Source organism: Anopheles darlingi, chromosome 2, assembly GCF_943734745.1.
Source record: "Anopheles darlingi chromosome 2, idAnoDarlMG_H_01, whole genome shotgun sequence".
Lineage (NCBI taxonomy): Eukaryota > Metazoa > Arthropoda > Insecta > Diptera > Culicidae > Anopheles > Anopheles darlingi.
The window spans coordinates 81,771,153-81,797,130 of record NC_064874.1 but is presented as its reverse complement, the minus strand read 5'-3'; the positions used below and the strand labels follow the sequence as shown (position 1 = coordinate 81,797,130).

The window sequence follows — 25,978 nt, the reverse complement described above, 5'->3', positions numbered from 1 at the left end:
CATCTGAAATATACCATTGAATATTCTTTTGTTAGATTACGAGTTTATCCAGGTAGCCCTGTCGAGTTTTTGTTAAATTTCCCGATTTCGGCATTTTTGGTAGATTTTTGAAGTTGAAAAAAGGGGGCTGCTTTTCGATATTGCCTCAAAAAATGACACTTTGCATGAGTAAAAAAATTATTTAACAAAAAGTATCAAATTTATTTTTAAAATCTCGACGGAGTTACCTGACAAAAAGTGTACAGATTATATGTTAAAAATTTCAAATCGATCGGTCCAGTAGTTTTGCATGCTACGATGGGCACCGACTTTGAAAACGTTGGTTTTTGGGAATCGCGATTCAAAGTCGCGGGATATCTTTGTCAGTTTTGCTTCGATTGATCCCAAAATTTTACACAGTGCTCTTGAAAGGATAAGCACTCATAAAAAATTCCGAAGCCCCCCCCCCCCTCCTCCCCCCCTTTAATAGAGTTTTGGGCATTTAGTAATTTTCTCTCATTTTTCGAATATAATTTTCAACATATAACTTCACTTCACTTCAACATATAAATTTTAATACAATTTGCATTGCTTGCATCTCATTTGCTTTATGTAAAATATGGAATTAAAATTGGACAAAAAAAAACAACATCCACCACCAGCGGCCTTTCAATACCAGTGAAAATGAATAAAATAAATCAACACATTCGTGCACAGGAGCGCCTTTTTATGTAGTGCGAAGTCAAGGACGCGATGTGGAGCACCACATCGCACCGCCGCCGTTTTATGATGCCTATCATTAATTATTGCTCAAGTGGGTAATTGCAAATCGTCGTGTCGCGGTCGACTGTGCGCAATCGGAAGCGATAGCGGACGAGAGTGTGTAATCCGTGCGTGTCGTGTCGTGTGGTGTGGTGGTGTGTGATGCTGCGATGGCGGGGTAGCACATAATAAGTGTGTGCAATTTTAACTTTTATAACCCTCCTTAAATTAATCATCAAAGATCCTTCAGGAAATGGAAGCCGAGAGACAGGAAAGAATAAATGGAATCGGAATTCTCTTTCACACGCTCGCGAAGGCTCTGCTTACGCTTCAGGAGGGGGCCTCATTTCTTCAAGTGCTTGCTGGTGGCTCTTGTAGCTATCGCGAGCACACTCCCCTCGAGGCAGGCGCAAGTAATTAATGGAACGACTTTCCATTTCTTGTGGTTTAAAGAGCGCCAAGAATGATGCTAATTCAATTAATGTGCCCCCTCTCGTATTATTAACCGGTGTCTGGCTGTGTGTTTAATCATTTTCCGTTTTCTCTCTTCTTTTTCTCTTCGCTACTTCTAGGTGAGCATCATCACTGATACAATTACTCATACTGACGGACACACTACTGCGCAGGATACACACGGGGGCCGTTGTATACTGAAAAGCGTTGCGTTTTCTCTAGTAGTTCCCCTCGCCACGGCACACCAATCGAGAGGCGTCTTCCTCGATGAGGAGCACTTGCTTCGCACCCTTGGGTTTGTAAGTAATTTCTTCAAGTTATTAGTCATCATCGGGGACGACGTGCAGAGGGATAGGTAGCGAAGAAGTTTGACTTGATTTGACGGCGTGAAGACGCGGGGGGGGGGGGATTCGTTTTATAGGAGGGAGAATTAATTCTAGCATTGATCTACTTTGACTAAATCGTCCCTTTCCAACCGTCAAAGGTCCAAAACTTGAAGCGCCATAACTTCGTGTTTAGCGCTTCGGTTTTCTATTCCGTTTTCGTGCGGGTGGTGCGTGCGTGACGCTTTGCTTGCTACTGGAGGGCCGTCGAATTATTTCTGGCCCCAGGGCCAGGGTCCCGGAAAGAGAGAGAAAAAAAACGCGTCCAACCAGCGCCACCACCAGCGCAGAAGTCGGACATGGCGCAACTACCTAATAAAATTGATATTTATCAGCTTTATAGCCACTTGACTATGACTTATTTTGTGGCCTCTCGGTCTGCCCCTCACCCCAAAGCACAACACCAGCACAACGGGAATGTTTTCTTTTTTGGCTTTTTAGTCGCCGCTGCTCGTCGACAGCAGTAGTGATCGTGACAATTCATTCGTTTGCGTTTCGAGCCCTTCAGTGTTTCAACGATACAGACACACGCACTAGTACTAGGGCTATCGATTTATGAGCCAGCCCCCCTCCCCTGTTGTACGCACTCTAGAACGCATTCCTCTATCGACTGTTTGGCGTCAGCGATGAATGAGAAAATAAATACTCAATCGACGACCCACTTCTGGTTCTGGTTCGCGCGGCTGTTCTCAGCATACCGCGCCCCGAAGTATTACTTTCTGATAGGTAGGTGGCCTAGTGTATGGCCACCTGGGGGCTCATCATTTAAGGTTTACTTGTCGAGGACCAGCGGCGGCCCCCTTGCCTAAAATCGAACGGCCTAAAATGGGCGAAAGAATGAGGGCATCCCACCGTCATTCAATTAATGAAGTAATTTGTGTAACAGTTCCTTGTAGTGGAGTGGCATTCGAAGGGGAAATCCTTGTACTATCCTTTGAAAGGATAATAGTGTCCGGACAATAAAAAGGCACCACGAGACTCTGGAAATGGTTTTCGTGTCTTTAAAAGGATACGACGTAATAGAACTATTTGAGGGGAGAAACTAATTCAAGATGTCGCTCTACCTTTAACAGAGAACTCGGATTCGGTTCGGATATTTTGTAGCTTTGGCTACAGAAGCAACCTCTAGAGAAACGTCACTTCCAGGCCGTACTATCCGAAGAGGCAGATTGTCACTCCAACGGGGCATGTTGATTTGTCAAGCACCTCCCGGACCGTCCAGCGCTCCAGAACATTGTAGCAGAAGAAATGAAAGACTCGACGGCATCATGCTTGTGTCTCCGCGAAGCTGTAGGAACCAGGACCTCCCCTCCCCCTCTTCCTCGTCCTCCTCCCGGATCAGTGTGTGGTGGCATCCTTTTGACAGGATGATTGTATTTGTGGTTCTTCGCTTGATTGATTGCTGCAAGACCCTTCGGCGCGCACGTGCACTGATCTCATCGCTTTCGCCTCTGCTGCTGCTGCTGCTGCTGCTGCTGCTGCTGCTATGGTACCCTGGTCTATTTGTCGGCCCCGTTCCAAGGAAGACGGGCGGAATACCACAGGAGAAGCCACGCCACAGCGAAGGCACAATATTTTTTGTCATCTTTTCCTGCTGCTCAATATTTCAACCTCGACACTCTTCGTCTCACTCCAGTCCAGTGTCTCGTCTCGGCTGTGTCTGTTTGGGCTCGTGGCAAAGATTGCAGAGGAATTTGAAACGCACCACCGAGCATGTGGCGAGCGAAATAATGGTGTTCTAGATGGCAGCAATTGCCTCCATGGCCGTCAGTAACGTTCCTTGTGGTGCAGTAGAGATATAACGTAATATTTTGGTGAATTTTTCTTAAGTATTTGATAAAATTCTCCACTTCTACGATTCCTTTCTTTCTGATGTTTCTGTTTCTCCTCTTTCTCGAAACCATTTGGCTTCGAGCCACCGCTGGGACCCCACACAGCTTTTCCGGTAACCTTCAAACGCGCGCGTGTGTGTGTGTATCTGTTCCTCGCAAGTGCTACTGAGCCAATGATTAGCAACAACACAATCTTGATCTGGCTTCTTGATTTTGGACCACGGGCCTCGACCCTTTCTTTTCTTTTTGATTTTTTGCACCACAATAAACCAGCGAACGGCGGTCGTCTACTACATCCACTAGTTTTCTAGAGCGATTATAGTGCACTTCATTTCCGCGGACTCTTCTTCTTATCCAGCACTACTACTGCAATACTGTTTCCTCTCCCTCCCGAATTGTCCAATAGCCTTGTGCCTTGTGGCCGGCTCTCCCGTCTAATGGTTGTGTTTGGGAAGCATATTTGGATTTGATTTGGCAAATGCGCGAATGCTTTCGGTCCGGCCGTCGCGCCATCATTATAATGTGATTTTTCCTCCATCATTAGCACCGAACTGGCGCGGGGCGGGGCGGGGCTGTTGTATTTTTGCTGGAGCTGCTCTCCTCTCCAGCCGAAGCCAAGTGTTGTAGACCAATAAATTTTATTGTTTCTTGTGTGTGTGTTTTCGTCATCTTTTCTGTTCCCTCTAGTTCCGGCTCTAGTGCTCTAGGCCCAGCACTGCCTGCATATGCCTTTTTGGTGGAAGTTCGAATTTCATAATGTGTGTGTCTGTGTGTTGTATAGCAGCACAACTACTCAATGGCTGGTTGGTGGGCTGCCTGCTTCTATGCAATCTATTCTGGAGGAGTTTATTTCCTTTTACGAGAGGATGGTTGCTCTAGGAGATTCCATAAAATTTATCACACACTATGGCCGGCCTGGCCACCACCACCACTAACCATACTGGAGGCGAAGCCAAAGCGTGCAGAAAGCTGCCCAAGAAAAATCGGAAGAATGCAGGCAGCAGAGATGCTCGCTGGCCATCACATGACAGCGAGTGACACAATGATGCCGCGTGGTCGGTTTGTTCTTCTGGGGTAACCAACGGGCAGGAAACCGGATCCTCTTTCAGCGCGCGACCCCAGCGAGGTTTGTTGTTTTGCTGTGGATCAAGTTCTAGCTAATGGTAGTCGTCGTCGTCGTGGTGCTGTTGTTGCTGCGTTGACAAAGACACACCGACCATCGAACGCCGCTACCGGTGCTGCTGCTGCTGCTGCTGCTTCTAGTGCTGGTGCTGGTTTCCTTGACAGAAAACCGACGCCTTTCTCGGCAAAGAGGGAACAATCGGTCGGTGATGATGTCGGTCTGTCGGGGCAACTTAATTCTTTTGTAAAACTCCATCAACAGCGCAACAATGGCGATTTTATGCCATTCGATACACCCGCGCGGCGCGTCCCGGCAGCGAACGTGCTGCGCGACGAGCCAGCAAGGACCTTGTCCTTGGCGCGGCGGTTCCTTCGGTGTGCTTTTCGGTTCGTCAGCTATTGAGGCGAAGGATCAGTTCCGTGCGCTCGCTGAATGGCGCGCGTTCGTGATGAACAAATAGTTACGAGCGCTTAGCGTGCGAAGGACACGCGATTGGTGTGCACACCCCGGAACATTCTTGCCGGAGATTACGAAGCAATCAGCAATGTTCAATCATCAGCGCTCGGTCCATTCTTCCATCAGCAAGCCAGCACATCCGGCGGGGGTCGTGTGATGTATCCTGGAAAAGGCAAAGTTTGCTCGCAGTACGCGAACAACTTTAATTTGATTTTCAACAACCGCGCCAAGTCCAGCACAGCTTGGCCGATCTCGGCGACCTGTTGTTGTTGTTGATGCGATTCTGGTCCAAAGGGGAGGGCCACACAACCGATTGACACCGATTTGCTGTTTGCCAATTACTCGCTATCGTCGTTTCCTAGAGCGCGCGCCCCCCGCCCGCACAAGATCGACAAGAGATGGTTCCGAGCTGCTGTCCCTAGGTCTAGTGCTGCTGCTCTTTCGCCATGGACCCTGGGACTTAATTTATTGCCAATGTTTTTAAGTTCCAATAAATCTTGGAAATAAATCTCTGGCTCCGCTCTCTAGGTCCCCGTGTGCGTGTGTGTGTGTGTGTCCTTTTCTTTGTGTGGTATATGTGCACGCGATCGCGCGGTGTGAAGAACACGATGAAGAAGAAGCCCCGGGGGGTATACGTTTCTTGCGTGGACTCTCCGAGGTAAAGGACACAATTTCGTCCTCGTCCGGAGCGTTCCGTTTTAGTTGTGGATGTCATCTTGGCTTCTTTCTTATCCACCCCATGCGAGAACCACTCGCACACATACACACGGACACACACACACGGACGCAGACTAGTTAGTTCGTATGCGATGCGTCGTGGCGATACCATTCATCTTGTGGTGGAAGTTTAGTAACCTTGCTGCTGCCGATGGCGGCAATGCTTTCGCCTAGCGCTTTCTCGGCAAAACCTTTTGCGCTGATGCCGAACTTTGTGCATTTAATTTACTGATGATCACATTCGTCAACCGAGCGACCGAGCGACCAACTTTGTCGTGGCGTGTGGGTTGCTGCTGCTGCTTGGTATGCGGTTTGCTTCTATTTGTGGAGTTATCTTCTACTTCTGCTCATGAGAGGATGATGCTCCGCAATTGTGCTTCTCTTCGCTTCCTTCCCCGTGCTTCGCCGTCTCATTTAAGCTTCTTTCAATCGCCGCTCGCAATTCGCTTTTTATGTGTTATTGGATTTTGGTTACTCCGGTAGCAGCGCAACGGCGCTTCATTATGTCACTCGTTGGCACATTTAGAGCAACGACATCCTCGGCTGCCTTTCGCTTTGTATGTGTGTGTGTTGCATGTTCGTATGCTTGTGATAAGAAATGGTTCTACCAGCTGCTGCTGCTGCTGCCATTGGCCATAGGACAATCTGTTATAAAAAAAATATTAAGGTTGTATATTCTATGCTCGCGGTGCCATTTTGCAAGACTGTATGTGTCTGCTACTGTATTACATGGAGGTTTGTGATGCTGATATGCTGCAGGAGCTGGATTGTTCAATGATATAAGTGTAGAGCCAGTAGCCTGATTTAGGAAAAAAAAGGCTGAAATCCTCTTTCTGACCACCGGAATGGATGGCGTAACACCGAATGGCGGAGGATGTTCTAAGCGAAGAGGCGAGTGGTAGAGGGAATGATAAGTAGCTTCCTCCGAACCATGATCTGGGTTACAGCATCTCTTAGTGAGCACCATCTCCACCTACACCAGACACACGCCAAAAGGGAAAACTGGGGGAGGGAGGTGTATGTTTGGATCGAACAATGGAACCTGGAGAAACATTCTTTTCTTCCCCCTGCACTCTACCCCATTCCACTACTGCCACTCGGTTATATGCTCTATGCTTTGCATTGTGCGGCCAACATTCCGTTATGCGAGACCGTTGCATGAGCTCATCTGCTTCTACTGCTACTGCTGCTACTTCTGCCACCGGCGCCGGTGTGCCTTGTAGCTGTGTGTGTGTGTGTGTGTGTGTGTGTGTGTGTGTGTGTGTCGGTAGCAAAGAGAAAATTCCTCAAAATCAACCACCACCACGTCTATGGGGCGCAGTTAGCGAAAGGAAGTAGACAAAAAAGGATATGCTTCTGCTCCAATGAAGCCAGAGGCATAGGGAGCTCTATTCGCTAACCCAGAAGCTGTAAAAGCAGAGCAGCATGGTGAGAGCGTAGCGAGGCGAGGGGACTACTAGTGCTTTCCGCGACAACCGAACAGCAGCAGCAGTAGCAGCAGCAAGAGCTTGTTTAATGGCAATAATACTCTGATAACAATCTGAAACTACATGTTTTATGTTCGCTCCGTTGCAAACTCCGGGTCGCCGTTGTCGTCGGTTGTACAGCGCAGCAACAGCAACAGCAACAGCAACAGCTATGTAGTCGCTATGGCGCAACGGTTTCCCAGAGGACAAAGTGCTCTAAGTGGAGCACACAGAAGGGCGCTATTTGGAGGAATTTGGAACAGTGCAGACGCAAAACAAAAAGGCTCATTTCGCTAGTAGTGTTTGCTGCTGCTTGCGCTTGTTAGCAACAAATCGATAGAAGATGGATGGTGTCCCGGTCGCTAGAGAGATGATGGTATCGAGGACCGAGGATCTCTCAAAAACCTCTCCTTGATCTCTGACGGTAATGATATTAATTGGCTGACCTCGGCTCTCTTTCGATGTGACTTTTATGTCCTTGCTGATTTAGCTGTAACTGATAAAAGGCCAGCTTAAGAGTGGCAAAAATGGTAAACAACACACACACACGACAATGCAATGTATGTCAGTGAGTTGATTGGTTGCTTCTATTCGGGATTGTGAGGCACCCGAATGCAGGAATGCTTCTTATATCTGTTACGTCTTCTGCATAATCCCCTCACACACATTCTGGAGATTGTTACGCAAATGTGGATAACCCGCAAAGAAACGCACTTTTTTTGGTGAGTTTATTTCACTTTCTCATCTGTCTTTTTGTGCTTTTCAACTGCCACACCAGAAGGAAGCGCCACACAAAGAGCGCTATCCATCCATTCGCTGCTAGGTCGTGAGCAGCAGCATGAGCGCGACCTACGCCAAGGTTTTTTGGGTTCTTCCGATGTCCTTTAGCTAACCCCTACGCTTGCTTGCTCACGCTGTCGGCGCCGCCACCACCATCATCAACATCATTGTCCCAGTCCGGAGCGGAGACAGTAACGTGCAGGAAGCAAACGAGAAAACAGTTGTCATCACACAGCACCATCCAGCGCCGGCAGCAGCAGTGCTATCCGGTCCGTAATCCGTGTGTAACCTCGTCTCTAATCAAACGCCGCATCGGGGGAGTGCAACGAGAGTCCTATTCCAGCGAAGAGGAAACCGAAAAAAAAAATGATAACGTATTCAATCGGGTGCGAATTATGCGTTCATTTGTGAGAAGAGAGAGCTTCGCCGACGACGCCTCATACTATTAGTGGATGAAAGTTAGAATTTGCTGCATCCACGAGCAGCACGAGACGCGTAACTTCTTCATTCCGTTCTGTATCCATTCCTTTTTACGTCCGGCTTTGTCTCGACTCTTTTGGCTAGAAAATTGTGGCGCTCGAAGAAAGCTCCGCTCCATACGCGACGCTTTGTCGAAGTGCATTCCATTCCAAAGCATCCATTATGTTTTTGTTGGTTTTTTTTGCTTGCTTATCTCTCTTGTTCCTCACCCCGTGTGCCAGTGTTCGAGCTCTAGTGCGACGACAACGACGACGACTGGTGCGTCGATGAGTCAGACCGGCGGCACCGTGTGGCGTGCGTGCCAAGGAAGAAGACGTGTGTCGTCGTGTCGCGTGCGTTTGGCGGCGCTCTGCAGTCCCCGGAATTAAGTGCGGAACGGAAACGGAAGTTAGATAATGTAGAACTCGCTGGCAGCAATGCTCCGTCACCGAGAAATATGCCTTGTCGTTACGGCGGCTTAATGGAGAACACATTGGCCACCAGCCGTCGCCGAGAGCCGAGCCGTCGACATTATGGACGGGTTCCACGCGTTAAACGATGTTTAATAGCTAGTTATAATATTCAAGTTGACTGGTTTTAATATTCAGTATTCATCTTTTGTCGAAACATACTTCAATTGGATCCAAAGACCCATACCGGGAGTATTACTTTGTAAACGAAATACAACAGAGTATGTAACTGTTTGAATAACCAGCAAAGCATTCGAAGTGATTCACGTCTAATTCCCACGTTTCAACCTTGCGAACTGCGTAGAAGCATAATTATTAGAGTGCGCCACCTCCGCAACGGTGCGCCGATATATTCTCTACGCCCCGTGTCGAGCAACCCCGGAGTTTGTAACTACACACTTTGGCAAAAGAGATGTCCCCGGGCACACAATCGCTATTCATTACGATTACGCGCACACACACCCACCCACTCTGCTGCTGCCTCTATACGACACAAACAGATAGTTTGGGCAGAGAAGTTGTTCAAGTGACTCATCGTGGAGGTAGCATTAGAGGCATTCCCTTTTTCGAAACTATTTGTTTTGGGAGGAGTGGGATTCGATGGATTTTTGTGTTTTCGATGTGTTTCGAGAAGTGTACCAGCATGAGATTGTCACTTCGAGGTATTCTCTGTCGGTGGAACATGTTTCTGAATAATTGAACCGTGTGTTCTTGTCAACAGCTCTTGATGGACAAAGTGTATGTTTGAACTTGGTCCCACCTGTAATGTATTCATTACACAAAACAAATTTACTTTTGCGCTGTCGCGACCAGAAGAGTATTACAAGTAAATGCGATTTAAGCGTCGAAGAGAATGCAGCATTCTCTCTTTATGCAATCTAATGCAAAAGTTGATCTACTGTAATAATCAACAAAAATTCAGCTACATAGTACGATAATTCAACTGTACTTACTCTCAAAAGCAACAAGCAGCATACTTGAAAAATATGCGTTAACCTGCCGTTTGGGGCCATCAACTTCGGTCGCGCAGCTGCTGCTACTCATTTCTATTCCACGCCCATCCGCCGCTCACATCGGACCGCCGCGCCCTTGGACACAGAAGGCGGGAATGTGGTGTGTTCCGGCGGCCAGCTTTTACGACCCCCTCTCGCCTCCTGTAGCAACGTAACGTTGAAGTCGAGCTTCAACTCTCCAGGTGACATTCAACTAAAAAGTCCCACTTTCTGCTCGAGCATTTATTTACACAACCCGGCAGGCAGGAGGGGTAGTGTGTTTTGCTGGACAATTATTCTTTACGACCGAAGCCGCGCAACCTAGTCACCAGGCCACTACTGACTACCCTCCTCTACTTGGTTGGTCGGTATGTGGACGGGGAACGAAGCGAACACAAACCGCATTAACGATCCCCAGAAGAAGGAAGAAGGCGGTGCGGTGTGTGGTAGTGGGCTTCGATCCTCGGATGCGCGCATAAAAAGAAACGGTTGTTTCTGGTCCTCCCACTCCCCCCACACCCGGGTACTAGCTCTCTCCCTCCTCCTACTAGTGCTGTCAGGAATTCTAATATGTGTTTAGTCGGTGGTGGTGGGGGTGTGTACAGTGAGCGTAAAGTTGCGATTGGAAATTGTTGTCGTGATCCAGGCGTGTGTATTTGATTTCACTCAAAACATGATTAGCCGCAGGAGCCAGGAGTAACGAACAAGAAGGGAGACAGAGAGAAAGAGAGAGCACCCTTACAGGAATTCGAAAATGAATCCTAAAAGTGGCTTCTGGGTAAAAATAGATTTTATTGATTTTCTTTCCCTCGGCTTACTTTCCTTAGTCTCGCCTTGGCCCTCGCGGGGGACACACTAATACACTGCGAACAACATCATCCCCCATCGCGAGGAAGAGTGCATTATTGGTATTGCCCCGTTACTTTTGGGCGAACGAGAGTGGGCTCTCAATCCGTTTGAGAAAATTAACATTCCCCATCATGCGCGCTGCGTGGTGGTTTCGTGCTTGAAGGTTGCGGATAAATAGACGGTAAAATCATAAAACCACTTGTAGAGCCACAGTTCAACTCGTTTCCAATTGAGTCGCTTCACTTTTGGGGCATGATTGCGTTGTAGTACGTCAGAGCGATTGAAGCCCTTTTGGCGGTGGTGTTTCTATGGAATATTTTTAATGAATACATTTGAATTTTCCATTTTCTTCTAAAGAACATCGATGATTCTGATAAAGCACGATACTGCACTGTTGCTCTCACTTTGTACTAATTGCACGGTGACGACTGACGTGCTAAATGGTGCGTAGAAGTGGCCCAGTTCTCTGTTTGTTTAGGCTGTTTGTCTGAATACTAAATCTGACGTCAAAGTATCATTTTAACGTCTTTTCTTTTCTTTCTTTTCTTTTGGGGAAATGTATTCGTTACATCTTCATCTTATCAAACATCGAACGATGCCTTCCATGTTACAAGAGACACTTATCGGCTTGCGTCAGTAAAAACACCCTTTTTCCGACGTGGACGACGCTTTCCTAGATCGTTACCACCAGCACCACCAGCACCACCTCGTCCCAAAACGCAACCTGTTGCCGGTTAATTTTCTGTTTGTGGAATGTTGTTGATAGCGATTTGTCTCTCCCGCATCGCTGGAAGAAGTTGGGCTGCCATCCAAAGTTTAATGCTTTGATGTTCACCATCTTCTTGTCGTTAATTTAATTACCAACGAGCTGTGGGATGGACACGACGAAGCAGAAACCGCGCTCCTTCATCAACTTTTGCCATCAAGACCGAATTGAGCTACTAGAGTTTCAAAACGTGTACATTTGAAAAGGATAAATCGTAAAGGAGAATTTGTGCGAAATCTTTCTTTAATGAGATCGTTTTTAAGTTCACTTTTAATTAAAATCTTGGGCTGTTTCCGTTTTAAGTTCAAATATTATCCAATATTTCCAATGTTTTAAACTTCATTTCGTAGCAAACTGAGGAAACTGCAGCATTCAAAGCGGATGTTGTAATATGTAATCCCTATTACTAGTCTATTGTTAATACAGTCTTTTGTTTTATATACTCTGAATGCCGAATAATAGAGCTTAAATCTGCTCTCCTTGTCCAAATTCGAAGTAAAAACATGGAAGATTGTACAGGCACCTTACTCATCAGTAAATGGGCTAGGACTTCAGCTTTTTCTATCAGAAACCCGATGAAAGCCTCTACAACGCACCGAGACACCGGGAAACCCGGATTTAATACTTCCTACTTTCTGAGAACCGAGAGTAGCAAGTCCTCTTCTCGGATGAAACGACGACGTCGGAATCATTTTGAAATGGTAAGGAAAAAATGCCACGAATTTTCGCGTTTCTCCCGTGTCCTGTGTACCAAGAGAGCGGGAGAGAGAGAGCTTTCGTTCGCTGGCTATTGTGGAGTCCTCCGCACGCTGACTGTCCTGTCCAGCACCATTTCTTCCCCTTGCACTCCTGTAACACGCGAGATGTGCGGCCTGGGGTATCATACTCCAATTTGCTTAATTGGTTCCGCGCCTCCAGTCAACAATCATAGATATGATGTATAGCAGCAGAAGCAGAAGTAGGGACACCACCGAATGCGCAAATGACAAGCTTCTGTTCTGGAATTCTTGCGTCTCTTCTGTGAAGCAGACGCGCAAAGAGGAGGAGAGCCTTGCCGCCTGTCCGGGGTGCCAAGTTGGTGTTTTAATTTCCTGGAATTAATTCCTCGTTGCTGTTGTGTTGCCCTTTTTGCAATATCGGATCGGAGCGGGGGGGCGAGCAAAGCAAGAAGCAAAGAAACAAAGTCTGTGTCTCTCCTGTAAATCGCGTGCCATTCTCCCCGAAAAAAAAAGAATCCCATGAGCGAGTCGCTATTAAATGGCAAAGAGTAATGCCGCCTTCGAGTCTCTTTGGCCGTGTTCTCTTCGGTGTCGGTTCGGTCTCTCTTTTGGTCAGCAAATTTGACGTTTATTCTTCGTCTTGAAAGATTTAAAATTGAATGCCGCCATCGCATTAGGCGTTTCAATTTTAATTCGTTCCAGCTGGTTCCAGGGCATGCTTTAATGTTTAGCATTTTGACTACACAGTAGAGAACGTAGAAATGTATGTAGATGCTTTCTAATGTTCAATCTATAAGCTTTTCTTTCACTTGGCGCTTGGCAGCATGTTTGCGAGTGTAATTTATGATTCAAAAAGGTCATTTAACATTCGCATCTTGAGCACATAACCTAAACTAAAAGCTCCTGAACGATGCGCACGGAAGTCGTAAAGTTTGTCCCGGTTGTTATAAAATATGCAATTCGCATGCATACAGACCTGCCCTGACATACGCACGCACGCACACGCACGCGGTGGTTCCCTTTGGCATGCTTTTGTGAGGCCCTCAAAGCGAATGCAATTTTCCAGCCACTGGCTAACCTTCACTCAGTCCTCAGTCCAGCAGCAGCACCGTTGCTCGAGTTGCAGAGAGCTAGCAGGCTCGTCGGTATTCACGGGCACACATAGTGCACTTGTGGCTGGCTATAATGGCTGCTATATTCCCGTTTGCCCTTCCGGCGCAGGAAACAACAGAAGTAAACTCACTCAACCGGCGCGTCGTGCTCCCGTAATCTTCCATAATCGTTGCTTGTGCTGCTGCTGCTGCTGCTGCTGCTGTCAAAATGTTGCTGACGAGACGACGTCGATGACGGCGCAGGCCCTATGCAACGATGCCCGGAATACTCTTCAGCTTTCTAGGCCGCCGTCGCCGCCGCCGAGGTGTGCATAATCATTCCGCAGCTTCTTCTCATTTGTTATTCTATTAATTTGGAGACTCGTTGTCGTCCGTCGAGTTGCCGTCAAGACACACGCCAAGGAGATTACAACAGGGGCACAATTTGCGTGCAACCCCCGTGTGTGTGTGTGTGTGCCTGGCTTCCCTTTCCACTGTGATGTAAGTGTGTGACTGCTGCCGCCACACCACTGCAGTAAGTGGTGTCATTTGCATGCGGAATAATGAATGTTTGAAAGGGCCGACAGTGTATTGGAAGCGATGCTCAGTGTGCAATTTACAGAAAACGCTTTAAGCGGAGGAGGGGTGGGTAAGGTATTTGATTTTTTCATGAATGCTAAACCTTTCAAGTGGAGCGCGTATTGTTTTGTAATGTGTAATGCGAAGTGAAAATAATTGACATCGGTTTAGGAATCTTTGCGACGTTGCGATTATTTTTGGTTTGGCTACTTTGACTACCCAAAATTGGAAAATATTTTTTTTTTTAATCTCAAACCTTCATCCTTCTTAATTTAACCAAAGATTGATGGATCAAAGCTACCAATTTGTATATCTCAGATAATTCGGGGGTACACCCAAAAAAAGGTGCATTATTAAAGATGCGCTTCGATAAAATTATTTCCATAATTGTATTTTTTTTAGCAAATACTCCTCAAATTCACACCAAATATTCTTGACAAGTTGCAGTTTAATATGCGATTCTGACGAGAAAATGAAGTCACAAAAAAACCTCAAAAATGACCCCAAAAATTCATTGATTGGTAATCCTCCGGAACGATTCAATACAATCCTCTATCAACCCTTATAGCAGCTTCTTATAAAGGTTCTAGAATGTAATCCAAACCGCTCTACCCCTCCCTTGAATACCCCCTCCCAAACAACTCACCTTCGCTGAGGCTTATTTAACATTCCAATTCCAACCACACCGGCGTGTGCTGTCTACAATTCTCATAGCCCATTGCGCTGTTGTTGTAGCGGTGGTTGTTAGGGACTGTGTAAAAAAAAACAAGCAAAGCAAGCAAATTTATGATGGCACGATGCCAATGAAATGATTCATAACTCCCGGTGTCCAGTTCACCAGAACGGCCACCACGACGTCCGTGAGGCTCGCAAGGTCCCAGTCCCAGTGCTTCACGGTGTATCCACACGGTAACGGGTGTGGGAACCGTATCGCTGGTTCAGCTACCGGCCTATGCCCTGTGTGTGTGTGTGTGTGTGTAATGCGGTAGTCCCGGCCGCCGCCAACAGTGCCGCGATTCCAGCGCTTGGTCGCACTTTGCGTGCTGGTGTAATCTGTAAAATGGATGGATTTTGGAGTTTGCTTTTCAATTTTCCACCAGCACCGGGCGAGTGGTCCCGTGGCCCAACGAAGCGTGAGGTCCCCCGCGAGCGCGACACACACAACACACACACAAACACCACCAGAGAGTGGACGGAGAGATGCGCATAAATCATACACGCTTGTTAGGTATGTCACAAAGGCGAAACGACGTGTACGGGCCTAAACTTGAGGCGCCGGTGGCGGTGGCGACTAGTGGGAATTAGTTTGGGAGTTTGGCAGTCACGCCGCGGGGTTGGCTGGCGGCCTCTCCACTGCTTCACCTGCGGCTAATTTCGAATTTGTTTTCCCGTGATGAGTGGCGCACGACGGGGGGGGGGGGGGGGGGTGGAGCGGAGCCGTAGACACACACACACACACACACACACAGGAACTGGCACTTTGGCGTCGCGACCGAAACGATAACGATCTGCTGCTGTTGCTGCTGCTGCTCAAACGTGTAGTCACCACCCTGTATAGAGAACCGTACAGAACAACATACATATTCAGACAGAGGCTAGGCATTTGTCCCGCACAAAGTTAAAAAGAAGGGGAAGAAGAGGAGGATATGTTCGACTAGATTTAACAACTTAATTAGCGATCAGTTAAATGCTTTTGCCATATCATCGTGTATGAGAATGAGTGGTAGCACCGCGCCGCGAGCACCGTTCGCAATTGGCGTGGTTCCGGCGGGCACCTATTGCTGCTGCCACGGGAGCTTGATTCTCCGACACGAGGAGGGGTGTTAAGTGATTTCCATTTTTGATCTCTAAACGAAACGCAGAGATGCGCACTTTTATAGTGTCCCTGAGTAGTAAACCCCCTTCCCTTTGTGGACAGTTTCGCCATTTAGTTATTTCGAACACGAAAATGGTAGCCAAATGCCAGTTCTCTACGGTGCATTCTTTGTATTTTACGAATTGAATTCCCCATACATCAAGACCTAGTGGAGGACACCTCCTACTGGGTACTGGGTTGTTCCGGTCCGGGGCAACAATCGCTTCAATAATAGCTTCCAACCGACCGACCGACCGACCGACCGAAGATAAATTAATCATAAAACCACCGGAATCTGTCATCCATTTTTGGGGGTATCAGAGGCAGTGTGAGAGAGAGAGAAGGAGAGAGGGAAAAAAGTGGCGACCTTGACAGTACTGTATAGGTGGCCGCAACGCGCGCTCTGGACGAGGCTTGTTGTTGTGTTCCCTTGAGGTTTGCGTTTTTTTTTCTGTTCGAAAGGGCTCATTCTCGCGCGGTTCCGTTGCCTTGTTTCTGCTTCCCCTCTTTGCGCGTCACTTCGCGCTGATTATGAGCTGAAGAAGAGGGAGAGGGACGGAGCACCCACCGATTATGGTAAACCCTCTCTTGGCTGTGGTGGTGGTGGTGGTTTTCGAGTCATTCTCGAAACAATCATCATCGCGTTCGACATTGTGTCCAATCATCATCCGTCGTTGTCGTTGTCGTCGTGGTGCGTGCCACAAACACCTCACACCTCCTCCCCCCTTCCGCTATGCTTCTCGTTTGGTCCGATTTGTGTAAATCGTTGTCAGCAGCAGCAGCAGTAGCAGCAACAGCAAATGCGAGAAGGGAAGCCAGCAAAGCTAGTTTTGCCACCAAACAGCACAAATTGGCTTGGTGCCTCCGTTCACCCCATCTCCGCTCTACCTGTTTAGCGCTCATAAATACTGTTTGAATGGTGAAAAACGGCGGGCCCGTGTCTGGTATGTGTTTTTTGGGGGTCGTTTGTCGATTTTTTAAATTGGCTCACTATGGAGTTCCCCAGGCCATGGTCTGGTTAGTATAGGGCTCTAGGGTGTTGTGTGTGTGTGTGTGTGTGTGTGGTTATTGCGCAACGTGTGTTAACTAAGGTTCGATTAGCTAGCCCAAAGAAAAGCACCTTATGGTCTCGAAAATGTATTTCGATTCGAATAATTATTACATTCCACATTTATTAAATACATACTCCCCGCGAGGCATAATAGCAAAATTGAAAATGGCCTCCATTGCCATTTTCGATTACCTTTGTCCCTTTAAAGTGATACCTGGTAAGTGTGCTGCTGGTTGGCGAAGGCTGTCAGGGAGGTGTTCCACTGACGCTGCTATCGCTTTTCAGACCCGCTGTTGTGTGTGAAGGTGGAATCGTTAATAGATTAGCAGCGTGCTTATTGTGTTGCCTTGACGGCACCGCTCACCGGAGCTCCCAAACCCAAAACTAAAACAAAAAAGAAAAATGCTAATTTCACTCCCTCAACCCCGCCGCTCCATGTTTGGCGAAAGTGGTTAATGTATGTATCGTGCAAGGAGGAGGAGGAGGAGAAGGAGATGTACGCCGAGGTGTTTGGTTTCCAAACTTCCACTTACCGTCATCGACGGAGCTGCTGATGAGAGAGCATGGAAGGAAGACGACGTCCCCTCAAATTCCCATCTGCCTGGCCCCAAAGCGCTGGGTGAGCAGCCAGTCCCCAGGCCCGAAAAACACGCACCACGCACGCAACAGAGCAGCAGCAGCAGCAGCATGATCGGAAAACGGGGCCCTGTGGCAGTAAAACATGCAAATCCACATACTCCTGCTGTGCTTGTTGCTGTGTAAAAGAGTGTTTTTTTTTGTTTTTTCTTCTACGCCATTTCGGTTAAGTACATCTTTACAACACCAATGAGAGAGAGAGAGAGCCGGCCGGTGGTCGGTTTTATTATGGTACGCAACATCGTTTGGTGGTGTGTTCGCCTCCTCGTCGTCCAAATTCACATCCTTCCAAACAACGCTCTTTAATGCTCGTCCAAGACACCTGTGAGTGAGCATTAGAAATACGGCCCGGTGGTGGCACGACGCATAACATTGAAAGCAACAGTTTTCTGCTCAAACACCACATGCGCGCACACATCTAGTGTGCCTGTGTGTGCTGTGTACATGGTGAAGGTGAAGGTGAAATCATTTCACTGTGAAGAAAGAAACCACCGGCACGACGACGGCAGTGGGTTGTAGTGGCTTTTTTTTCACCCTTCTTTTTATGAGGCACCATTGTAGGTAAGACACCGCGGGAATCGTGTGCCTACGTGCTAATAAGCCACACAGCGCAGCGAGCCACAGCGAAGGCAGTAACAACAACAAAAAAAGCCTACTTACTCTCTTGTCATCGCAACGCGGTTGACCACAAGAAGAGATACGAGACGACGACGGCAAGTTGTTTAGAGTCGCCAATAATGCGAGGAGAATTGGCGGGTTTTTTTTCTTTCGTGGTTTTCATCAGGAATACGGACACTATTTCATCGCCGCCACCATTTGGGTACTATACTCTTCTACCGGGCGGACACTATAAATAGAAGCGTCAGTAGTATGCGTGCGAATGCGTGATTTGCTTGCTCTGTTGCTGTTTCTGTTGTGATGTCATTTTGACACAAACGTGCTGCGTTACTAGCTAGCTTCGCCTGTTGTTGTTGCTGCTGCTGCTGAGTTTTGCATTATCGTTCGATCTATCGAGAGAGCAATTAGATGTCCGGTTTCAGTGACGAGGATTTACACAGCTCCCCCCCCCCCCCCCCCCCCCCCCCCCCCCCGATGTGGACATAAAAAAGAGACTCAAGTTGTGTTCTCTGTACACCAGGCAGCCGTTTTCCCTCCGAACTGAGCTCTTCAACTACACTTTTTAAGATAAGGAACAGACACGGATCCGTTTGTTTTGTGAAGCAAATTGTTTTCGCATTTGCGGTTTACTACTTTGTACGGCGACTTGCTGTTCCACGTTTGGTTTGAATTCCGCGTCAGTTGATAAGTGAATCGCTTCGCGTGATCGCGTTCAGTGTGCTTTTGTGTTCCTACCAGGCGCCTCCATCGACAAAAAAAAAAGAAAAGGGAAAACGCAATTTTCCCTTACGCGCGCCCTTGTATTGGTGGGGGGCCACACATGAGAGTGTATGCCTACCATGGACTCGGACAACAGTGACACAGCGGGAACTCAATACCACCTTGCACCTTGAGCCGGTCAGTCAGTCAGTCAGTCAGTCATATGTTGCGTGAGCACAACGCTCCACCACCACCACCCCTCAATCGACCGAACGACGGAACGACTTGACACAATATCTCTCCCTCGTAGTCCGGTTCTTTCACTTCCCAGCAGCAACTCTCACTAATGCGGCTGCCGGTGAGCTCAGACGAAGCAAAAGAGAAAAAAGGGAGAGAGAGCTGTCGCTTGTACCTCACCTTCACGCACACGACGCATCCCAATCCGAACCGATACGCAATGCGGGGTTCGACCTTATATACCCGCGTGAAAGTAATATTAACCACCAAAAAACACACACTAGCGAGAGAGAAAGAGAGAGAACGTTTCGAGGTCCCAACGAGACTCACGCACACACTTACGGCGATGAGGGAGGGGGGATGAAAAAAGTACCACAGAAAGGGGGTGAAACTGGCGACGACGACGACGACGAACCACCAACTGTTGTAATATAAATCGGGTCAATGGTGGAAGGTGTGCGCCATAAGTGGGTCATCACGACGACGACGACGATCATCAACACAACCGTGCATCTCTCCGTGCTGCTGCTGCCGATGTGTGTGTGCTCTCTGTCAAGGCACAGACCGGGCACAGTGACAACACATTGTCTGAGGTTCAGGAAGAAATTTTGGAAGGGTTGGTAAGGAACACGATGATCACGGATCTCGGGTCACTCGGCGGCGGCGGCAGAGCTGCTGCTGCTGTCTGTCTGTCACCCAAACTGTCAAACTCGCTCCTATGGCGCACTCTCTCGGTTCCCGATGAGACACGCAGCCATCAGAGAGATCAGTCATCGAGCTCCCCACTTTCATTTTCACTTGGCAGCAGCAGCAGCATCACTATGCGGCTCTCTCCCCTGGCGAGAACGATCCTATTTATCTGTAGCGCAAAATCTACTGATCCGTGTGATGATCACAGCTGCTACGATCACACACACACACCCCGCTACATTAGCACACGAGCGGTGACGTCACAGGCGTGCTGCGATGACAGGATGAAAATGATCAACCCACAATTTGGCGGTTCAAACGCGAGCGAAAGTGGTCGATGGATTCGAAGGTAAAAGTTGTGCTGCGAGAAGGGAGAAGAAGCAGAAGAAGGGGGAAGGGGGGTTTAGCCAAACGTGAAACCGCTTGGGTCAGTTCGGTTGGGTGGGTGGCTGGTGATCTTGAAGCCGTAACAATGGCAATGAGCCAGTTACCATCAGTTACCGGAGCAACATCAACAGCTACTAACACACGCGCGACCGCGCACAGCTGATGTTTGCGACCGTGTCCCGGGGTGTGTGTGTGTGTGTGTGTGTGTCACATCAGAAACAACCTTCCTCAGTTCCCCCCACCACCCAGTTCTCATCTCACTGGGTGATGATGAAAATGGAAAGCGAAAATATGGTGACACCGCGCGCCATGTTTATCCAATTGTCAACTGGAGCTTTCGTTGTTCGCGGATAGGAAGAGAGAGAGAGAGAGAGAGAGAGGCTGCCTTCATCATCATCATCATCATCATCATGATCCGCATCACCATCATCTTTGTTTTAGGTTTCCCTTTCCATAAATGGTTCCGCTTTTAACTTGCCAAAAATGCCCGCGCGTGCGTGTGTGTGTGTGCTTGCTGTGGAAGTGAAAACGTCCGCAAAGTTCCGGGTCTTACACAACCAGCAGCCGACCGACCGACCGACCGAATCTGAGGATGCGAATGGTGGCGGTGTGTTATGTTGTAAATGCTCTAACCGGGCTTCCAAAACTTGTTGCGCCCGGGCTTCTCTACATCCCGAGCGACCCCTTTTCGTCAGCTGACAGCTGGGCGGGTGTTACAGCATCTTGCCGTGCTCCGAGTCGGCCACGCGACGCCTTCTTCCCCCCTTCCCCCCTTTCCATTACCTTAAAAGACATCAGTTTTCGATGTTGATAACAAAATGGAAAAATGGTGGAATTGATGGTGAATGCATCTGCCTATGTCTCTATGGCGGGGTTGTCGATGAATCAACCCGATGGTTCACGGAGTCTGATGGAATCTTTTGGGTTTTTTATTCGACCTTGTCGAACCGGCCGAGTGTTCGTCCAAGACCATCCTTACAATGCAGAGATCTGAGAAGAGATCTCATCCTTAGTAGTCACTGCTGCGATTCTTTTCAACTGTTTCTGATGCAGAGTCTGGTCCCGCTAAAGCCTCGAATCACGCGGCCATTTATGACCTAAAACGCAATTTATACCATTAGCAGCTGCTCCTCCCGGTGCCTGAGAAACGACCGTTTTTATTGGGTTGATGTCGGTGATACGTTTGTGTTGTGTAAACTCACGGAATTCGGCGCACTTACTACGCACTTTATAGTCACTTTAGCCTAAGCTACTACTAGTACTGCAGCGCTGTTACTGTTTAAGTTGTTTCCGTTGGGCCACTTGTCTCTCTCCCTTCCCTTCGGAGAGGTTTGATCCGCTGCTGCTTCTTGTGGTTTATGATAGGTCCAAAAATGATTGCCGATGCATTGTCCGGCGATTGCGCGAGAGACATCCGTTACGAAACATCTTCTAGCTTCTGCTAGTGCTATATCCCGCGCGCGCGCGCGTTACCCATTTAGTGGATGATTGTTTTACGGCCGGCCGACCGGCCAGCTCATTGTCTGTTTGTCGTCGTTTGTTGATTTTTGCCCCCAGGTGCCTCGGTTTTTCTGACCTTCAGCCATATTTGGAAACGCGTTCAGAGGTGGTGTACCGCAGCTCTCTGAGAACTCTCTGAGCTGTACGTCTCCGGAAGGTATTAATTACTATGAGGTACACAGCTTCATTAGGTATGCTGGCAAATCCAATGAACATCGTTTTTGGAGCCTTTTACGAAATATCTTCTAAAAAGGTGCTTGAAGCGTTGGAAGTACAATCCCTCGGTTTGATTTACCAGCAGTTCCTCGAAATCCTCAAGGTCAAAAGACACTTAAATAGGGCTAGAAGGTAGAACCATCAATCTATGGTCTAATCCTCGAACAGCTTGACGATCATTAATGTCATTATTATCATCATCGCTACTCACTTGCTGCGCGGACCTGTGTAGAGGACCCAGTATCTTGATAGCTTGTTACGCACTCTGACAGTTGACAGAAACAACGCAGAATGTTGTCCCACATTCATGAATTTTCCACTGAACTGAATCGAACAACGCGTGTGTTGTGCCTTTGGGCGACGTTTCTGAACATGTGTCCCATCAATAATGGTGCAATTGTGGAGGCTGATGATATTTTATTTGAGCACTCTGGTGAATAGAGCAGCAAGCGGAGCTTACGAGCACCAGGAGTCGGTGCCGTTTGTTGAATTTTACATAGCGTCAAACTCTGTTCTTGATTGAAGAGTTGATTTTCCTCGAGCAAAGCCCATTTTTTTTGGTGGACCAGACTACTGGTCACATCATTCTTCCTCGTCGCTACCTTCTCGATAATTGGTTTCTCCTCTTGGGTCCGGTAACCGGTCACTAATACTACTACTGCCAACCATTCTGCTTCCGCTCCTTGCAGAGTGTGGTATCCACGAAGTTCACGATGGGGAACGGCAACGGTTTCCAAACAGTTTCCAACAGCCCAGGCACCACCACCGTTGCCATCGTCACCGGATTTGCATAACAAACGGCACCGTGGAGAAGAAGGGGGTCGAAGAGAATCTAGGATGAGAGGAGTACGTTGTTCGGTGGGGCCCCACACGGGGGGGGGGGGGCCGCCACCCACTCAAAGCGATTCTCCTCACATTAATCGATGCCATAATTGTGTGCGTATTTTCGGCTCCTCGCTGGAACCACCGGATACTAGCGGGGGGGAAGTCTCTCGACTTGATTCGAATTCCAGCGCGTCGGCCATGTTGCGCTGTGCAATGCCGACTAGATTTGGGGAACATTTGTGAGAAAATGTTTTTCTTATTTTATACCTTGACGTAAGTTACACAACATTAAATCCATCGTCGTCAATCGGAATCGTCCGAAGTCTCATTTGTATTGTTTACTGTTTATTTTAAACTGACAAGTCGAGGAGTTTGATTCGATAACTTCCTGCTGTGTTCTCTTACTCTCCCAAAAAGAAAAGGAGAAGGCACGTTGAGAAGGCTGAGTCCTTGGTTTCGTCTTGAAACAAAGAAGCTTTTCAAGAGAATCACGGGGAACCCTTTACTGCTATCCTCTCCTTCTTAGGACCTCCACGCTTAGACCCTCTGCATGTACACGCAATGGCCCCGAGTGTGGCGTGCTGTGGCCGGCGCCAACATACGTCACAAGAACGGATACTCGCCCCAAGTACACAGATGCTGTTCGTGAGTGTGTTTGCACAGTGGCGTGTGGTGTTGGCCGGCGCTTTGTTACCACTTTTTCGAAGGAGTTAACCACTCTTCTCTCTCGCTCTTGCTCTCGCTCTCTCTCTCGGCATACAACACGCTCGCTGCGGCCTATGATGACGCCGCGTCTTACGGCGCGCCGAGGGTCACAACAACACAACACGACGACGACGATTTGACTGTGACCCACTGACACCGATTTTCAGCATCTTCCCCACTCTCAACCCTCCCCCAAAATACACACACACACTCACGCAGAGACACGATGGTGAGGTAAGCCGTGCATCGTGCATCATCGTTCGTACGTACGTGGGGCGCCCCAGAGGAACTAAGAACAAAGAGCGAGCGCATCACAACACACTGTCTGCAGTCTGGGCCGTCTGAGTGTAGAAGTTCCTCTCGGATCTAACCGAGTACAACCGGAACAAACAAGGAACCACACAACTGCTGAAGGACGATTTGGTGGAATCCCCAAAAATGGGAACACGGGGTTGTTGTCGTTGTTTGTGACAGAAGATGGGCTTTGGATTCATCTTTTGGGCCGATGATCACCTCACGGCGCAACAGGAGTTGCACTTCGGATTTTCCGGAAGGTATAGGACCTTCCGGAAAGTCCAACGCATTTTTGGTGTCTCATAGTGAAATGATCTAGAACGATCTTACCAAACTTCATCTACTACTACTTCTACTACTAATACTTCGCACCTGCCTTTGGTACGTCCTTCAAGCAATTCCCGATACTCTCTTCCGGAAGCATTTGCCAATTGGCCTCTGGGAAACTCCAGTATTACTCAGCACTACTGCGTCATCATGACGCGCAGGTGCAACTGCCTGTGACTGATTCCTCCTTGTGTCGTGATGCCAGTAAATGCAGCTAAACTGGCGTAGAGGTCACACACAGTGGCGGTTAAAGAGGAAGTAAAGACATTTTTGGTCACGACAATCAATTGTGCATTCGCTCCACAGCAGGGTAGTGGGATGGATGGAGCGTCCTCCATCCAGCAGACCACTCACGTCACTTAACCCTGGTGGAACTGAATTCCTCCAAAAATTGCCGGGTACTACGTGCGCCATGCCCCGCACGAAGCTGCCTCTGTGTATGGGTGGGCGAGTATTTGTGTAGAAAGTGTCGTATCACGTCGTTTTGTGACGTAAACTCCAGCACCACGATCGGAACGATACACCAACACACCAACACGACCGACGACCGTCAGATCAGCAATGGAGCTTGGAATTCGCATCTGAACTTGACCCACTTTACCGCGCCGCGGTCGACGCGGTGACTCGCTTATAGCACTAGGGGGATCCACTGGAAGGGAAGCTTCCAGCTCCAAATGCTTGAATACGATTGCGATTTTGGTGAAGAAATTCATGTTTCATTGCCTCAGGTGTTTGGGCTCTCGATCCCTAGTGTTCGGTTTAGTCGTATCCGCTGGAACTACTTGGAGCTTTTCTATCTGCTTCTGGCACCTGTATAGCCACCTTTTAGTTCCCCAATCAGACATTGGCGACTTTTTCTCCAGTGCTTCTTACCACCCCGATGCACTGAGTCAACCACCATGCGCTGTGTCTGTCTTGCATTTTCCGAATTTCATCATTATGAGCAATAATTGCGCGTTCGTTCGTAGAGCAGGAAGGGTGTTCCGACGTGCGCGAGTATCCGGGCTCTCGGAACGGATGGTATTTGGTTCGCCGGTGAATGGGTTTTTATGCTCAGTAACTCGTTCGGTGGTGATTGGAAAGGAAGCAACGTTTGTGTGTTGATTTTATTAGCCGAGCCGGGCGGACGGACGGACAGGCTGCCTGGCGCACATTGTACTGTCCAAGCTGGAAGTGAATCTGTGAACCAAACCGGATCGTGTAGCTCTTTTGTTGATCGAGTGTTCGCGCTCACGGGGCTCCCATTAGTGTGTATTTTATTGTCGTGCATTTGTTGCTTCGTTTGCTTTGTGTCGCTGGTTCAATATGATGGGGTAGGTGAGAATTAATGGTTTAATTGTGTTTTAATGTGTTACCCTTTGCATGGGTTGATTATCAACTTTTTAAATTCATTATAGTACAGATGGACAATTCGAATGATCTTTTCGTTTTTGAACTTGTTAAGTTGTAACGTTCTTGTTGAATTTTTTGGTGGGAATTTTTTGATACTCCTCCTGTTTTTAATTTTTTGTGTTCTTTAAGCCAATCCATTACATTTTGTTACTTGGTTGTCGATAGTTCGTAGTAGCCCGTTGTTACACATGTTTTACTTTTCTTATCCGTCTGTTCGAGTGTTCAAAAATGAAATTCAGTTAAGCTGCTTATCGTTTTCGTTGTTTTTAGTTTTTAGTTGCTTTTAATGAAAAATCAGAAGATGCATCTTTTGTAGCTAAAACGATTTCTATCTTTGAAGCAACAGTTCATTGGAAGTCCAATAATTTTTGTTTTTATCAAAGATCGCCATGCACTTTTTGATCATGTGTTCTAGTTTCAAAACATGTTGTTGATCATGGTTTCAGCGAGACGACAATGTCTTTGCTTGATTTATTTTATTTAATTTTTTTTGTTCCATCTCCATTACAATGATCAGGCAGAAACACAGAGTCACCGTGCCATGTGTGTATGTGTATATGGTGTGTGTGCCATTGGCTTATTGAGGATCCTGCACGAAAAAGGAAGTCAGCACTCTAATGCGGGCTTGGCCTCACTCTTGGTTGTAATAGATTTCCGTCATGTTGATGAT

At 47.9% G+C, this 25,978-nt stretch overlaps 1 protein-coding gene across 12 annotated transcripts in view; it reads left to right on the top strand.

The window, feature by feature from the left end:
• The window catches only part of LOC125949811 (nuclear receptor coactivator 2), a 127,269-nt gene that overhangs the window by 78,297 nt on the left and 22,994 nt on the right, over positions 1-25,978 (top strand). For 6 of the 12 annotated variants that reach the window (XM_049677194.1, XM_049677195.1, XM_049677198.1 and 3 more), the window contains exon 2: positions 1,314-1,493. The exons of the other annotated variants lie outside the window; for them this stretch is intronic. In XM_049677194.1, coding sequence (XP_049533151.1) covers positions 1,462-1,493 — 32 coding nt within the window. In that variant the 5' untranslated portion in view covers positions 1,314-1,461. The remainder of the gene's footprint in view (positions 1-1,313; positions 1,494-25,978) is intronic. 12 annotated transcript variants of the gene reach the window in all.